Here is a 13,002-nt window from a genome sequence, read left to right as displayed (position 1 = left end):
GTTTCCACTCTGGAAATGGAGTGGAAGTGCGGGAAGTTGCACAATAGGCTGGCTGAAGTGTCTTTTGCCACTTGCAACTTTCTCCATTTCTCCGGTACTAGCGCACTCTCTCTATCTACCTCCTCCAGAACTTTTCCTATGACGAAGTTGGGCTGAAGAAAACCAGCCCAGCCGGTTCGTGTTCTTGTTGGGTAATCTGTCTAAGCAAATATTGAGCGCCCAGGTGAATGCAACTAGTTTTTCCAGCACTGGGGAAAAACTCGCAATGGCAATGACCCAACTGACTTAGCCTTGAATCTGTTGCAAGTGGAAAACCAGTTGGAGGCATCACAAGTCTAACTACTTGCACGTTTTCCCCTAACTAATAGAGAAATGGCATGCAGCAAAAATACGCTCCTTTGTTATAAATTGTTATTGACAAATATGAGTAACCCTCGTAAGTAGAGAAATGATAATATATAACAAAGTTCATCCCAAAATATTGTTGTTTTTTTTTTGTTAAGGCTTTAATACCATTTTTGATCAGATATTTAAGAAAGAAATTGTCAAAAGATCACTAAATATATATTGGTAAATAAAACTTTTAAGTCAGGTATTAATAATATGAACTATAAGAGAATTTCGTCTCAAATTAGAAAGCAAGACCGAAGAAACTATTAATTCGGTGAAATTGAAGATTAACATAAGTTTTAGTTGGCCTTCAAAAACTTAAAAAGTTTAAATACGAACCTTAATATATTATATATATTTATATATGTTCTGAGATATAAGAATATGCAGTGTGGGCGATTCCACTCTCAAATCAATGTAAACAATCGACACCCGGAGCAAGCAATCCCGCTATTAAATAACAAACAATTCTTAAAATCAATAAGTGGCTGTCTCTGCGTTGCAGCACTACTCTCAAATGTCAACAACAATATTCCAAGCGATCTCGCTCCCAAACTTATGTGAACAAATGACAGTAGAATTAAGATTTTCAACTCATAAATTGAGTTTTAAGCTGAGAGTTTATGAACAAAGATCAAAAAACCAAACGCCTCGTTTTTCTATTCTCGGTTAGTCTCCAGCGCTGCCCTAAGTCTTTTGACGGGACATTTGTTTGACTCTGTTTCACCATGTGGATACAATAACTAATAATATATGAATAAAAATACAACATACAACAACCACAGGTTTAGATAAGTACAATTTTCACTCGACGATTATAACCATGCCCTTGGTCAAGTCCAAACCTATTGATGCCAGACGAGAGTTTCGAAGTATCTATTAAACCATGCAATATCTGGTTGATGATATCTTTATGGCCATATCGTTGTCTCGTCGCAATGACGCCAAATGAGCTGTCGGCACCGAAGCGCCACCCACTCGGCGCATTGATAAGACAACTTTTACTTTAGTGAGCGGTGTGCAGCAGAATTTTCTAGTTTTCACTTGTCACACAGAGACACAGAGACGAGGTGGGAGTCCTGCTGCTTTTTTTCTATTTTCTTTCTGGGTGCGGCACTTTCTAATACCCAAGCATTGGCTGAACAAGCAGTTCAAATGAGTCAACTTGCAAAAAGAAGTGAAGGAGGAGGTTGGAGGAGCAGACTGCAGCAGGAGCTGGGAACCGAGTCTACTCTGGGAAAACCAAGTGGTGTGGGTAGGTCAACCACCAGACATTGAACCCAGCACTCCCTCACACACACTTGCGCGCGCCAACTTCCGTTGAGAGCTAAGCCAAGAGAAAAAGAGCGAGAGACGAGAGCGTTGTTCCATTGGGATGGGGATCGCACGGGTTGGAGGAGGAACTCACGGGAAAAGCGTGCAGCACGTGAATGGGGCAACATGCTCTGCAGAGGGAGACAGAAAGAGCGAATAAGCAGGGCAATGTCTGTCTTTATGGGCGAAAGAGAACGCAAGAAAGGAAACTGAGAGGAGACCGATTCCGCGAATACCCTGAAACAGAAATGAAGGAATATTTAATTATTTATAATATAAAATATATACGAGGCTTTACGGCCCACACAGTACACGGTTAAATATTTATTTTTTGTACTTCCTTATTTTTTACCACTGATTCCTTGACACGGTGTATATGCTTCTCCCTCTGCTAATTTATTCATTCATGTATCTGCACAATTTGGGAACGCACACGAAATGCACAACTAAAATAAGAAAATTATGATGTGATATTATTATATATTCTTCTGAGTACATACTTAATACTTACTCAATGGAAATACATAATACCAATTTATAATCGGAAAACAATAGCTTGTGATTTTACCGCATCTAAAGTGAAATCTTGAGTGCTGTGGAGAAACCAAAGGAAGTATAACTAAATGCTTTTCTAATTTGAAATTGTTTTATTTTACCGTGTTTAGTGATATCAACAAAAAAGACCCAGCAACAATATAGGATACGGAGGAAGATATATAGCCCGATAAGTAGATGGCTAACCACAAATTTTCATCATTATAGGGTAAATTTACAATTATTGCAAAAATTCCATGGATAATGCAAAATAAACCAAGAACTATGCACCAAATTGAGTAAAACTTTACCCAGGCAGTCGCTGGAGTTTCGTTACAAGAAACACACATTTCTATATTTGTTGTGGGATTTGAGTATATAAATTCAGTGAACTATGATTTTATGAATCAAACATATTTCATTTTTTATTAATCTTCAATTTTAACTCACTTAAAAGTTGGCCGGTTGTATTCCTACTAGCATTAAAGGGCCTTTGTCACTGAAAAAGCACTTTAACTAAGGACGTTGTTCGGGTCTGCAAAAATATCATTTCCAGCGTCTATAAACCAGTCATTGAATAGAGCTTTATGTACTTTGCAACTTTTAATGCCGTTTGATTTCAAATTCAAAGTACAACAATATTGTCCAACCTGCATGGCCAAATTTGAATAGCTCTTGAAAGGGTATACGAAAAACTGGAAGAACTCAACAACATCGTCGTTGCCTAGCGTCGTCGTCATCGACATCGTCGCATTTCGCAATTCGCAATTCGCATTGTGCGCTAGTTTAGTGGGTTGAGTGACACAGACACAGTTTGCGGCCAGAGCAAAACGGGTGAAGGAGTGAAAGGGAGATGATGATGAAGAAGGAGAGGAAAAGGAGTGCGGGAAACGAACAAGTTTTCAGTTGCGGAGTTGCAGGCACTGTTGCGATTACAAAATCGCAAGCCAAGTGTCAGTGTCTGTCAGGGTTGCCAGATGAGCGAAATTCCAAGCCGAAATACTTTTTTACGGTACATGTAATATTACATTAGCTTTGGTGAAACGAAAAGAAATACTTTTAACGGTACATGTTATATAACATAAGCTTTGATGAAACCGCTAATTAATATCGAGTTTAGTTTGAGGCATCCATGGGTGGTATTTGTGGCGTAATTTCCCAGCTTGGGCATTCCCTTGAAAATAATTCTTTCAAAACACATTTTTATAAAAGTTAAATGCTATTCTCTTCCAGACTAAAGATTGCTTTTGATTTCGTTGAATTTCGTTCCATCTGGCAATATTTTGTATTATAAAAAATTGACGAAGGGGAAGACTGGCGAAAAGCGTGCACGTCGGAAACAAAAATGCCAAGCGAAAAAGAAAAACTCCCCAAACGAGCATTGCAATTCTCCAGTTCCCTGCCCCTCTGTCTCCATCACCCCATCTCTTTCTTCCTCCCATTGCCTTCTCTGTTCTGTGCTGTCTCCATTTCTATCGCCCATTCCAGAAGCAAGCTCCCAACTCCCCGTTCAAGTTATAGTATGTTTTCGGGATGTGGAGTATACCACTAGGATGGATAGCTCACACAGATACGGAACTTTTCCTGTCTGTGTGTGCGTGTTTGTTGAGTGAGTATGTGTGCCTCTGTGTGAGTGGGTATGTGTGAGACGAAGCGAATCGAGTCGAGAGTAGAGTAGGACAAAAGGGAGACACAATTTTGGTAGCAATGACCTTCACCGCGTTGTTCAAGTTGTCGTGGTTGTTGTTGCTGCTGCAGCTCCAATACAAACGCATATATATGTTTGTATATGTATGCACATACAGACGGAAAAAGCAGATGCAGATAAAGAGAGTGCTATAGAAACACACAGAGAGAGAGAGAGAGGCAGAGAGGAAGGCACACTGAATGATGCATGAGTGCAGATGGTTGTCGATTGTTTTGCTGTTTTGCCCGCTAGGTGCCGCATTCGCTATTCTCCCTATTAAGACACTGGAAAAAAGTATGCAATTTTAATGAGTAATTATATTAATTTTATGATTATTTATGTAATTATTTAATACCAATAGAATCTTTTATTATGCATATTTTATAAACTCAAGATTTAACGGTTACAAATACTAACTATATAGAATTATTTTACATTTTAAAAAGTTATGATAAGTAAATTAAAGTGTTTCATCTTCAGAAATTGAACCTTTGATAGAATGTATCCGAAGTTCGTCAATAATGAACGTTTCTAACTAAAATAATTTGAAACTCAACTTTAAAAATACATTTTTTCAGTTTAACTAAAACTAAGTAGACGTATTTTCTTTGTAGTGTACAACTCTACCTCCCCAACCCGAAATCTGCGCTTTTCCCGCTCGCTTTCCTCTGCACAAATTAAACGTACAAAAGATAAAAGTGCTTTTGTGCTGCCATTGAAAACGGAGTTGTGTTTGGAAAAAAGGCGACCGAGGGGGTGGTGGGTGATCTGAGAAGGTGGGGGTCGGAAGGTGGTGAACCTAGCGTAAACTTGACACTGACGATGCATGCACTCCATTCGCCCGCTCCGCTTTTCCCACTCTTTTTGCCCCAGGGTGCGGCCCGTCGCTTTTTGTTTTCCTTCTCTCCTTTCAGTCGACTCTTTCCTCTATTATTACTTTTTTTCTGCATTTTTATTATTTTTACTTTTTTGTGAAAATTGCTCAAGTGCGACGCAGACATGGTGGGAGGCACAAGGGGGTCTTTCGTGGGCTGGTTGGGTGTTTAACTTTTGGTATCATTGACCTGGAGTTTCTGGAGTTTCGCAGGCAGACAAAAAGAACCTTCCCCACTTTTCTTTGTGGGGGTGATGGGGGTGGTAAAATGGGGAAAGGACGGGGTCCGACGGTTAGTCATTGTCGACGCCATTTTGGAAAATTTGTCGCAAGTGCATACAAATGCATAAACGTACATTTGGCACATGGCCAAAAGGGATGTACATATATCTCTATGTAAACATGCATATATTTGCCGTTCCGCTTTATATTTCCCCCACTTTACAATAGGTTAGTCTGTTATTGTTCTGTCTGTGAGGATTAACATTTGGCTGTGTGTGTGCTCATCGCACATATATATCTGCAGATATACATATATGAAAGTACAATGTGTATGTATGACAAAAAGTTTTCGCTTTTCGTTGATTTTCATTTTAATTGTGGTGTCCCTTTTTATTTTAATTTACTTTTTTTTTAATTCTACTCATCAGTTTGTTAAACTGTCACATGGTTCAGATTGGGGTGAGAGTGCTGAAGTGATTAAACTGGGGAGTTGGTAATGCTTGAAGACAGAGTAAGGACAACTTGGGTGGAAAATGGGCGGTGAAGATAGTTAATTCAAGGAGCGTATTGGATGCCAAGACATAATAATAAACCTAAAATTATTATGAATGAATGATTATAAAAATCATTCATTCTACGGTTGACTTTATTTATATTTTAAGGAATTAACCTTTCATACTCTTTCCAATTAGTGAACGTTACCCAACCTCCAAGGATATCCAGGTATTCTTCAAAAATTAAACTATTCGAGCTTCTTTACGACGATTTCCACACTGCCTTTGCCGCGTGAATACCATTTAGTTCTTCAAATAGCAATTGGAAAATTCCCAGTTCATCTGCAATTCACTTATTTGCAATTCAAACTTGTTTCCACAGTTACTGCTATCCGAGTGCAAATCTCAGCTGTCCATTATCGCTGGGCATCTGTCCACCATTTCCACCCCACTGGCACCTTGGCCAGCAGATATCAGATGGTGTACACAGATGGGGTGCCAGCAAATGGAGCACTCTATGGACTAGGCCAATTAAGAATCCAGTTCAAGCTCAGCCAGTGCAGCGTCATCATCATAGCTATCATGTACTCCATGGACCTGGGCATTCTGATGGTTTTTGTCAGCAAACAGAAAGGACACCAATGGGTCTTGGGGCCACAATGGAAACCTGTCAATGCATAAAGCAAATCACAAATGCGTTTCATGGCTGGCCTACAGGAAAAATATAACTTGAATATTCAAGATATTCTGAAATTAATTTAAATAAATTGATATTTGTTGCCTAATTTTATTATTTTTTATAATAAACTTTTAATAATAAACTCCAATATTTATTTATATATATCTTATAAAAATGATTTAAAAATTCATATTTTACTTTGGTTTTTAGGCTCAATAGTCCATATATAAATATCTGAACGAGTTTCTCTGGCCAAATTGCCACTTCCTAATCTCCCCTGTAGCATGTGCCTCCTTCTAAGTACCTCTTCATTCCTCTTCAAAGCCGAGGTTGATGAATGCCAGACCAGTTCGGATCAGGGGGAAATAGATATGGCAGAAGGGGTTCCAAGGTGGCGGTGCAGGAAGCCGCTGCAAGAAGCACCGAGAATGCCATGGCCAATGCCATCGAGGCGCAGTGTCAGTGTCAATGCCAGCAGATCCGACCTGAAACTGGGTGAGAGTGTGGGAGGGGAGCCAGAGAACCATACAACCCGAGAGCTAGAGAACAAGAGACTCCGAGAATCAGAGGAGCAGAGAGGGAAACCACCACGGCGCTGTGGAATGCAACAAAAGCTGCAGCCACGATTCCAGCGATTATAACATCGGCTAGCGACTCGAGAGGCCATTAGCCCGAGTGCTAGGCCCATGGCCTGGCTTTGTCAGTTAACGTGGAGAAGATTCCCAGCCTGAGAGAACTCTACGGTAACTCTCTCTCAATTCCCCCGTAACCAAGTCTCGCCTTTTTCTCCAGTGACGACGCCTGCGCTTAGCGTTTCTTTGGCTGCGTTGGCTGGTGCTGTGCAATTCCAATGACCGCGAAGTTTCCTAAATGCACTATCTTAGGTGAACTTATGAGTTAAATTATAAAAGAAATAGAAAACTAGAATTAGTTATTATCATCTTCACTAAATACTCAAGCATTTCTTGATCATTAAGTCATAAATTGATCACTAAAATAAATATTTATTTTTTCCAAAGAGTTTAGTTTTTCATATCACCTAGAGAGTAGTAGAAACTCTACCATAATACTAACAACTTTTTCCTCAATCACTTGGCAATAACGCCCTCGAGCACATGTTCCTGATGGATCTGGAAAATTACCCCACCGTAAAAATGAGTTACTACAGTGCCCACCCAAGCCAGGGTTATGCCAATTAGCTTGATGTGAAAGTTGGCATTGCCTTCCAAGAGCACTGGACAAAGGTGGAACAAAAATAGAAGGAAGGAAAACCGAAGCTATTGGCTTGAAGCTTGTTGATTGAAAACTTACCCACAAATTATGCGATAGCGAAAAACGTGTTTGGCTCACAGAGCTGGGCATTAAGTCAACTGAACTGACTTGGGCTTGGAATCCGGGAACTGGGAACTTAGATCTGAAAACTGAGATTGGGAGCCGCACTCAACGTTCGTCGACCTTGCAACTCGTTCTGCACATTATGCTTATTTATTTTTTGGTTTTTGTATTTTAGCGATAGATAAAGGCAAAACCTATTAGTATATGTAGGAAGGAGCGGACGTTGGTCAACGGTCACTAGCAATAATATACTTTGTTCCGATAGCATCGTCGCCGGCCGGCTGGGTAGTCATTGAACCGCCAAACGGACAAGTACTTTTTATTTAACCCCCAAAAAAACTGGAGGCGGAAAACTCGAATGCCCGAAAATACACATCCTGGTGCCATAAGTCGTAGTAGATTTCCCTTTCTACCGCTGTCTGGGCTATGTGCTCTGTTCTCTCGTTGCCTCGGTACAGTTTGCCCCATCGTCGGACACATTTCTGCTGGCAGTCTGGCTGTGATTTCCAACTCCGAACCCTAAACTCCTGCTCCGAAGTCCGGTTTCTACTGTTGCTCCACTACCCCAAAGCTTCGAAAAGGAAATATATTTTTCACAGTCGTTGTGTTGGTGTTGGTCGGAAAATGGAAGGGATTGGGCATGGAGTTGCTCTGTACGCTAAATACTTCTAGATTAAAATCAAAAAAAGCGCTTCATGAAAAGCCTTTTCAGGTTTTCAGGACTACCAGCGCCATCTATTGCTTACAAACTTTTGTTGCCTACTTTTGTGCTGACAAGACAAACAGAACATGAAGTCAAAAAGTTTTGATTTGATTTAAAAACAAGACTAATATATCCTATAATAATGTATTATACCTATTTAAAAAAATCTACGTATTTTAAATTTATATAAATATATATAAATTAAATATATATAAATTACAGTCTAGAATCGTAAAACCTACCTTAATATACGTATACATATGTCAAATATTAAAGTTAAAGTTGTGATTATCCCTGCTATCAAATATCACAACAAATTATGGAAATAAGAAGCCACTTAGCCAGCCTTAAATTATTCAAATTTATCCTCAATAGTAAAATACATCTAAATAAGCTGACACAAAAATCAAAAAAATTTATCAAAACGAATTCAGATTTATGGCAATGATTTCTGGAGACCCAGAACCATGGTCATATGCTGACTATCCATAAAAATAGCCAAAAAGAAAAAGCCAGACGATGAATTGCAGTGCCCAGCTGCTTTTCTGCCAAACTCCTCTTCCTTCAAAAAGGGAAAGAGAGACGGAGAAAGGATTCCGCAAGAGAGAGAGAGCGAAAAAACCGAAAAAGCATTTCGTCGTTTTTAGCTGGCACGAACAGATCAATGACCTGCATTTCACAGCCGGAGACACAATTCAATCGATAAAAGTGAAGAGTTGGGGCACCAGCTCACACAGACACTGCACACACACATACAGCCAGTGCATATACACACTGGCAGACACACACACTGACACACAGCGAGGAAAAAACAACATGGCGAACGTGAAATATGCAAGCTTCCTGCAGGAAAAGCCAAAATGGCAGACAGCATGCGGCGAACGTGACGCAGTGCAGAATGTTTGAAGGGAGCGGGGGTCAAAAGGGGGTCAAAAAGGGGGTTAAGCCGAGGGAAGTGGGTGGTGGGATTGTAGGACTAAGGGTCAGAGGCGGTGGCGCCACAGGGGTGGCTGCAGCCGCAATGGAACTTTCTAAAATTTCTAGAACAGCAGCAAACAAGGAAGGACGAAAAATGTGGAACGAGAGTGAAGCTCGAATATTTTATTCAATCAAATCGAGGAAGCCACGGGCCAAAAAGGCTGATTAAAAATTCAACAAAATTGTAAGGGGGAAGTGTAAAAGCTGGGGGAAAAGAACTATCCTGCCCAACATTCAGCAGAGTTTCCAGACAGACAGAGACGGCTAGCAGGAAAGTAAGGAAGGGATCGCAGCCGAATGCATTGGAGCGTTAAATAAAATAGCAAGAAACATATTTATATTGGCAACAACCCCAGAACAAGGACACTCAATCCTCGGCCTGTTGTCTGAGCCACAAAGCTCAAACACACCCGAAATCCCCATAATTCCTACCAATTCAAACTGACCAAAATGTAGACAAAGGTAATGCACAAAAGTTTTGTCAACTTTTCCTTGGGGGTTTATCGAGGAACTTACCGCCTGTCTGAGAGATTTTCGGGGTTGGTCCTGGCAAAACGGGAAATTAATGATGTTTCTGGATACGTACTTGACTTGCTTTCTGATTTTTAAGGTGTTTTCAATCTGAAAAGCCTTAAAATTAAATATCACTAATCAAAAATCAATTTAACTTACCGCTAAATTCAGAGATGTGTTAGGTGAAGGTCGGATTGAAGTCAAAGTATATGGAAAGTATTATTACTATACATAGGCATATTAAATATAAACTTAAAAATCCAAAGGTGATGTAAACGCAGGCGGCCAAAATAATATACATTTTCACTAGAACGTTGTAATTTCTATTAAGGCAACTCCAAAAAGGGATTATTTATACATTTAAAATATTCATAAATTTTAATAATTTTGATTTTTATGCAAAGACATAATTTTGGTTTAATTTTATTATGACGTCTGACAAATAGCTTTTGATATCGATAACTGCACTGAAAACAAATAGTTTCAAAAAAAACTGTCGTTATTAAGCAGTTGAGAACCATTAAGTCGTAATAATTTGGCTGTTAGATTAAAAGTTTCAAAACTATTATAAAGAAAGAGAGCTTCCTTGGCTTAGTTACAGAAATTTATTCTTAAATTTTAAATACCAAGGAAACAAAGGCCTTTTTGTCTCCATATGCTAAGAAAACTGTTTCACATCAATAAATTATTTTTATCATTCCAGAAAAGTATAAATACATAATGCACAATTTAAACAGGTATTTTCTAGTTGATTTTAATAATATATTAATATATGTTATCGTTTTAGAATCCTGCTGTATTACGGCCTTTATGAGATCTATAAATTACTTTTAAAGTATAAGCTGAGTAGCAACGACGCGTATTACGGATTGAAAACACCTTTCAAATTTTCCCTTTGCATTATTACAAGCATTGAAATTGTTTTACATAATAGTCTCTTCATTTATTAAACAAAAAAGCAAAGATGTAATATTTCAAAAATTATAAAAATTAAGAAATTTATAACTTTTATATCACTTTATTATTTTTAATCTTATTTAAATGGTGTATGTTTTGAATAATCGGTTTTTATTTCTACGGGTAGATTATAAGATATATGGAGAGTAATTCGAGCTAACCTTTCCTAATATAAAGATAACTGCGTATAGTTTACCAGTCTGTCAAACCTTATGGTATTGGAAATGGCAGCGGGCATAATTAAGTCTTATTACCGAATATTCATCATACCACCCGTGGACCCGGGAGGTATGGCAAGTCAATTAGCCTTACTAACACACTCCCACGCCACATTTTTTTCGGGCTGTGTCCGTTGTTGTTGTTGATTTTGATGTTGCTTCTCGAGTTGCGCTCTGAAATGAAAACTGCAGCGAAAGTCGGGGCATGGAAAAAAGCGAAATTTTTTGCAGTCATCCCGAAAAGTGCAGCCCTGCAAAATTGGAGTCATTCTGGCGCTCTCATTCTCTCTCTCTCTCTCTATTTCTGTGTGTCAGCCAGGACTCTCTTCTCACTCCATGTGCGGTGCTCCATCTCTGTCACTTGCAGACACAGACAGTGGGAGTAGGAGATTATCAAGGGGAGTTTTTGGGGAGTTGCATCGGAGTTTGGGACTCTACTGTCTGGCTAACACCCGGCTTCCAAGCCCAAAAACTCCGCTCCGAACCCCACCCGCAGGGTTGCCATGACAACCAACCGATATTCCAGAGTCCAGACTGTGTGTTGCCAAATCCCGGCACTGAAAGTACGAGCAAAATCCATCACACTTCTCCCCCGAAGCGCAATGGGTCAGTGTACAATTATTTTGTCCAATAAAAAAACTCAGCAGAGAGTAGGTTGTGGTGGGAGTTATAGGTAATAAATATTGGTGTAGTTAAATTGAATTTAATTTATTGTCGAACTTATAAAAACCAATTACAATTTTGATGACTATGAATATATTTTAAGATCCTTATCACAGAGATGCAGAATCCATTTAATAAAATGATCAAAACGAAAACTTTACATCAAATTTAAGGCCTAATGTACCTTTAGGCCTTTTGACTAATGTACTTAATGTATATATATTAGGTTACATGAAAAGTATTCGTCTTTATCAAAAGTTTTTAATGAGTATTTTCATCGCACTTTTTCATACAACTTTGGTCTAACGGTCTAGCTAGGAAATTTTGTATTTTTGCACATAAAATCATTTATAAATATCATAAAAGCTCTTAGTAAAATTCCAATAAATAAATATTTTTGTTTTGGGTACGTTTATTGACTTTTTTGTTCTCCTGTTGGTAAAATCCCAAAGTATCCATTTCCCATATATATTTGAGGCACGCCGGGGCCACTGCCATCTGGGTTGGTCTTCCAAGAGATCGTGAGGCAGGGTTCCCCCTCTTTTGGCTCCTTGGGTATGGTTATCTGGTAGTTCTTCGCATCTTGCGGCCTTAAGTTATGCTTAACTAAGACTATTGTCCGTTGATCTGCAGGCAACTGTTGATAAGTTGCTTGTTGTTGCGATGGATTTACTAAAAAGGGGAAGGGATTCAAATATTAAACTCTTTATGTTACAGATCTTGGTTGTTTCTGATTTCATGTCTCATGCCCTGTAATTCTCTCTTTAGATTTCAACTTACATGGCTGGCTCCACGCGCAGGCAATCAGCAACGAGCAGAGAATTAGAAACTTGTGCAACGTCTCTGATTTCATAATTTATTTATATGCGGTCTTTGGGGAAATATAAACAAATACTGTTGTTGTCTGGCTTCCTATACTAGATGCAGCAATTCTGTATTATCTTTCGATGACGACGACGTCCGCACTCCCAGCGGTCTCAGCTCAAACTGTTCGATCGTCTAAGCATCTTGGGACTATTGGTTCTTCCCGCTCTCTCTCCACACTCCGGCACTATCTACCTGGATTCACTGGGAGTACTTATCAGTATTTCTTGAATGAACCTAATCTATTTGTAAACAAAGCTGAGCGCAATAGCATCGATCTCAGATTGTGAATCGCGAGCTGATAATGGGTTTAATATGTCTCTGAGAACAAAGGAAAAGCCTATGCAGCGGCTTGTAAGGGGTCATCGATTGCTCAAGACATTACCCTCAATAATTAAAGAATATTGCAAAATATATAAAACGATAGTAACGAATCAAATGTCTTATTTATACCTTTTATAACTTTACTATTTCTGTTATATTTTTTAATTTAACTCGTTTAATTATAAAAATATTTTTAAAAATATATACGTTTCTCCTATATTCCAGTTTTAGTTCGTTTTCTTTTAAACTGAGC

General features: G+C 38.9%; 1 protein-coding gene, 1 long non-coding RNA gene and 1 pseudogene across 2 annotated transcripts; all 3 read right to left on the bottom strand.

Moving 5' to 3' along the window:
* Window positions 1–1,974: 1,974 nt before the first annotated feature.
* LOC108108483 lies at window positions 1,975–2,593 on the bottom strand. Its single transcript, XR_001772472.1, has 3 exons — window positions 2,361–2,593; window positions 2,216–2,297; window positions 1,975–2,150 (listed from the first exon to the last, which is right to left on the bottom strand). It is a non-coding gene; the product is annotated as an uncharacterized LOC108108483 (long non-coding RNA).
* A 3,327-nt stretch (window positions 2,594–5,920) lies between these two features.
* On the bottom strand, window positions 5,921–6,120 carry LOC108108484 (annotated as a pseudogene).
* A 5,470-nt stretch (window positions 6,121–11,590) lies between these two features.
* Window positions 11,591–12,534, bottom strand: LOC108108454. Its single transcript, XM_017216508.2, has 2 exons — window positions 12,342–12,534; window positions 11,591–12,233 (listed from the first exon to the last, which is right to left on the bottom strand). The coding sequence occupies exons 1-2, from the start codon at window positions 12,412–12,414 to the stop codon at window positions 11,974–11,976; spliced, it is 333 nt and encodes a 110-aa protein (XP_017071997.1). The 5' UTR covers window positions 12,415–12,534; the 3' UTR covers window positions 11,591–11,973.
* Between the last annotated feature and the right edge of the window lie 468 nt (window positions 12,535–13,002).

The sequence above is a fragment of the Drosophila eugracilis genome, unplaced genomic scaffold (genome assembly GCF_018153835.1).
Source record: "Drosophila eugracilis isolate 14026-0451.02 unplaced genomic scaffold, ASM1815383v1 contig_2154, whole genome shotgun sequence".
Lineage (NCBI taxonomy): Eukaryota > Metazoa > Arthropoda > Insecta > Diptera > Drosophilidae > Drosophila > Drosophila eugracilis.
This window is presented reverse-complemented; position numbering and strand designations above follow the sequence as displayed.

Excerpts from the sequence above, each read along its gene's own strand:
- LOC108108454 (XM_017216508.2), bottom strand. The coding sequence starts at position 12,414 with ATGAAATCAGAGACGTTGCACAAGTTTCTAATTCTCTGCTCGTTGCTG. Across the intron at positions 12,234-12,341 it reads CTGCGCGTGGAGCCAGCCAT|TAAATCCATCGCAACAACAA; the intron begins GTAAGTTGAAAT and ends TCCCCTTTTTAG.